The sequence below is a fragment of the Zingiber officinale genome, chromosome 8A (assembly GCF_018446385.1).
Source record: "Zingiber officinale cultivar Zhangliang chromosome 8A, Zo_v1.1, whole genome shotgun sequence".
In the NCBI taxonomy this organism is placed as follows: Eukaryota; Viridiplantae; Streptophyta; class Magnoliopsida; order Zingiberales; family Zingiberaceae; genus Zingiber; species Zingiber officinale.
In genome coordinates this window covers 101,645,410-101,650,131 of record NC_056000.1, presented here as the reverse complement: position 1 = coordinate 101,650,131, position 4,722 = coordinate 101,645,410, and the positions used below count along the sequence as shown (strand labels likewise).

Here is a 4,722-nt window from a genome sequence, read left to right as displayed (position 1 = left end):
TCACGTACGTGAGAAAGAATCTACCATCAATAAAATTTTACAACATTCAAAATTATGATTTAATATAAACCAATCTTTATACCACAAAACTCGAACTTTCATTCACATTACAGTCCATTTTCTATTTTCTATTTTTATTTACTTTTCCAACAGCATTTAAACACACTTTTGTTAATGCACACGTGCATCCACTTCAATTTAACTTTTGATTTGAGTGTGATGTTTCTTTAAAAAATTTCAATTGTTTATTGACCCCCTCCAATGGACTCGTCTCAATCTTTTGAAGACCCTCCAATTGATTCATCTCAAAATTATATCGAATGTTAATTCAGTTGGGTTAAATCTAATAAAATAATAATTTTATATACATTTCATTTTAAATGACATATTAATTTATTTTATATTTTAAATTAAAAATAATATAAATCGAATAAATTAGTCCAATTAAGTTGTAACATGACCCCTTTAAAATCATTAATGAACATTGAATTGGAAAAACATGTCAAACACAGAGTTATTAGAATTATAAATTATTATATGATGTGATCCATAGGGTAACTAATAAACATCACGTGAAAAAGAGAAGTTGCTGACTCTATTGAGGAGGTGGTTTTAGAAAAAGGAAAACCAAATGGATCCTGACTTCTTAAGTACTTTGACTTCTTAGGTGTATACCTTGACTTCTTGGGTGCACACTTTGACTTTTTGGACGCACCCTGGTTTCTTGGGCGCACCTCGACTTCTCGGCATCCTAACTCTTTGGTCTCTCGTCTCCTTGGCAACTCAATTCGGAATGCATGACAATTTCTGAAAAAGTATAACTATAACATAAATCTTAGATTATTTTGGAAAAAAAGATAATCATACCATAAATTTTGAATTATTTTATAAAAAAGACAGCGGCGTAAATAAGTCTTGGATTATTTAAGGAATTAAATAATGATAATGTGAGGATTGGAATAGAAAGAAAAAATCTATTATCTCCCTGTAAAAGGTAACCCTTTTTAGCATCCAAGGTAGATAAATACACACATCTAAACCCTTAAATTGCTCTTCTTTGTCTTCTTCTCCCTTTAACATGAGCGACAAAGTAGCCGCGTTGGGAAAATCTCTGGATGTCATTATAATCTCTTTCCTTCTTGTTTACTGTCATCTAAGCTCGCATAAACTCATCATCTTTATTGTCATCTAGTGATTGACAATTAACTCAACTTGTCGATGATTCACTCGTCGATATTCGTGAGCATAATCATTGTGTATAACCTAATATGGTACTTGAGTCATATTTGACATAGCTCAAGTTGACTTAGATTATGTGGTATCTATTGTAGTATGCTAATGGATTCGAGAGTTAGACATTTGATGCGAAATTAAAGACCTTATCTAACTTTGATCCAAATTGAATTGTGACAAAGATTTTTAGATTTAGCAGGACCAACAAGGCAAATCCATTTATAATAATTATTATAAAGATTACATATTTTAAATAGTATTTTAAATATATATATAATTTTTTCCATGTTAAGTCAAGCTTTGTATAGAAACAAACGAGCTCCCCCCCTAGGTATGCTCGTTGACCATAGGTTGACCCAATAATTTGATTTGTACTTACTTGCTCCATAAGTTTCTAGATATATAGTCAACCTTTTTTCCTGCGCTAGGAAAAAAGAAAAGATTCTCTCATTTTTAAAATTTTATAAAAAAATGTCATTGATTTTCAATTAATACCTATTTTTTAATAAGATTTCTTTATAATAAATGAAGTGTCACATCTAAGATGAAAAAAAATAATATATAAAGATGGTCCCATGCATTAGGTGTATAGGATCGAAATTTAAAGCTGAATTTAAATTTAAAATTCTAAACGTAAACTTGAATTTAAATTTTTTATGGGTGAGGAAGAAAAAAGATATAAATTATTTTGAGTGGTTTTAAATTCTACCATAAATAAAGTTTGATAAGTTGATGTAAGTATACAGTCGTTTTGTATAAGGGTGTTAAAAATGAATTCGATCGGTTCGGATTGGAAATTTTTGGATTGGGATTAAATTCGAGTTGAAGGGATTTTGGATTGAAAATTTTTGAGTCAAATCAGGTCGGGTTTGGATTGATCTGAATTTAGGGTTTAATTATTTAATGAGTACTTTTTGATGTTAAATTGAATTTTATTTTAAAAATTAAGATGATTTTATATAGAGTAATATTAATGTTAGTATGATAATAATTAAATATTTATATATATATATGTAATATTAATGTTAGTATGATAATAATTAAATATATATATATATATATGTGTGTAGAAAACTAAACTACGTGATGCTATTGCAATCCATGAAGAAATACATAGTCGGATTATATAATTAAACCGGTGGAGGATCACATACAATATTCATAGTAATTTAATTTTGATGAAGCATATAATAGCTATAATCATCTGATGATATCTCTGCCACCGAATTCAACGACTGGTACGAAGGCGAAGGCGCTGGAAGAAGAAGAGGAGGAGGCTGCATCGCTAGAGCCGGAAGGTATTCCGCCGCCGACGGCCATATCCTGACATCGACAACGCTACCACATGGGCCGGCAGTAACTCCTCCGGGATAACTGATGGCCGGCTTCTCCGGCACGACGGCCGAGAGAGTAGAGTCCTTTCCGGTGAGGCTCTGCACCACCGACTTGAAGTGCTCCGTGTCCGTCCGCACGTGCCGCGTCTCGATGACCACCACTTTGGGCTGCGATCTGCCGCCGGTGGATATCCTCGTCCCCATCGAATGAGTCCGAGGGTGCATGGGAAAGCCAGCCGGGGTGGGTGGGTGCTGCTGCCGCGACTGGAGGCAAATAGCAGCAGTGTTGCATTGGTTTATTATAATCGGTGACGTCGATGGAGTTAGACAGATTGAAGACGAGGTCAAAGTAGGCCAAGAAGATTGGAATACTGATCAGAGACGATGTATGGTAGGTGTAGACAAATAAATGGTCAACGCCTCGTGCGCAATAGGATTGTTGATGATCAGTCAGTGTTGGTGTTCGATATATACATCGATCGTTGAGTAATTATATATCAAATGAAGCTTCTTGTCTGATACGGTGCATGAGGAGGGGACTAGGAGGTTGACGTGGTCAAAAGTCAAGTACATAAGATGGTCAAAAGTTCAGTCCCCGTGAAGGTCAGAAGTCAAATATATGTAGCCCGATCAAAATTTCCATTGATATGACAATCAAAAGTCAAGAATACAGTTGGGGTGAGAGCCAGCCTCGATGGCAGTTAAGGACCGGGCCCACAGGCCAGGTACAGTTACGGACCGAGCCAACAGACCACGTAAAGTCGCGGAAGGAAAAGCCTCTGGCGTAGCACAGACATAACGTACAGGTCAGGACGAACAAACCTTGAACAACTGAGGGTAGAAATAGGTCGGTATACAAATCTAACGTACAGGTCAGGATTGACCAACCAAGGATACAGGTCGGACTTCTAGCCTTACAGCACAGGATACATGGACAAGGATACAGGTCTGGTTTCTAGCTTTGTGGCACAGGACATAACGTACAGGTCGGGATTGACCAACTAAGGATACAGGTCAGACTTCTAGCCTTGTGGCACAGGACATAACGTACAAGTCGGGATTGGCCAACCAAGGATATAGGTCGGGGATTCTAGCCTTGCAGCACAGGGTACATGGACAAGGATACAGGTCAGGCTTCTAGCCCTGCGACACAAGCATAGCGTACAGGTCGGGATCAACAAACACCAAGAGCCAGGGCAGGGATAACAAGAGAAGGAGGTCGGGCGCTACGTGACAAGCAGTCCAAGGAATCATAACCACTTGTCAGAGAATAATCACTGTCTGTCAGAGAATATGCTAATGGTCGGGTATTTACAGCACTCTGATTCCTTTCTAGACCTATAAGAAGATGCCACATATCACCCACCGCTAGACAAAGCCTGACATCTAACATTCCCTGACACCCGTCAGGCTCTAAAAGAATCCGTTGCGGTATAAAAAGGGATTCTTTGTCCCTTACACAGATATGCTCACTTGTCATTTCTTACTCATCTTCACTTTTCGTCCTTTCTCTGTGCTTCTAGGGAAAAAGTACCTGACTTGAGCGTCGAAGGGCCTGACCCGAGGACTTTTTCCTTTGTTTCTGGTCTCTAACGACTCGTGGGCTCGTTTGAGTGTGCGAAGAGCCCTAGCGTCATCATCCTGGTCCTCACCCTTCGTCATCCGCCCGTGTGAACCTTTCCGGAGAGTGCCAGATAGATCGGACGCCGCAGCGACTTTCCGTCAACCCCCAGTACATCGAGGCCCACCTTCATCCGACTCAGCTTCCGGACGGGATCAAATTTGGCGCCGTCTGTGGGAATACTGTTGGGGATCGGACGGCCGGCTTGAAGGGGGGGGGGGTTGGATAGACGACGCCCCCAAATTGTTCGCTTCCTACGTTATTAGCTTACGCAGCGGAATAATACAAAAATAAACAAGCTAAACAAAATACAAGACAAGAAATGTAAACCAAGCTATACGATCATTTACGTGGTTCGGAGATAAAGCTCCTACTTCACGGTGTGCCCGTAAGGTGGACGATCCCTATCTGTCGGTGGATTACTCCCCGGAAGATCTCCGGCTAGCTCAAACCTCCTTGTGGGTGGAGAAACCTCACCACAAACTCACCAAGACCTCTTGGACACAAGGGAAACTCTTGAGCACTTGTAGATTA

At 39.1% G+C, this 4,722-nt stretch overlaps 1 protein-coding gene across 1 annotated transcript; it reads right to left on the bottom strand.

The window, feature by feature from the left end:
• Positions 1–2,358: 2,358 nt before the first annotated feature.
• On the bottom strand, positions 2,359–2,817 carry LOC122008511. The gene has a single exon (XM_042564262.1). The coding sequence runs from the start codon at positions 2,790–2,792 to the stop codon at positions 2,403–2,405; it is 390 nt and encodes a 129-aa protein (XP_042420196.1). The 5' UTR covers positions 2,793–2,817; the 3' UTR covers positions 2,359–2,402.
• Between the last annotated feature and the right edge of the window lie 1,905 nt (positions 2,818–4,722).

What these genes read in the sequence shown, in the direction of transcription:
- LOC122008511 (XM_042564262.1), bottom strand. Translation starts at nt 2,792, where the DNA reads ATGCACCCTCGGACTCATTCGATGGGGACGAGGATATCCACCGGCGGC.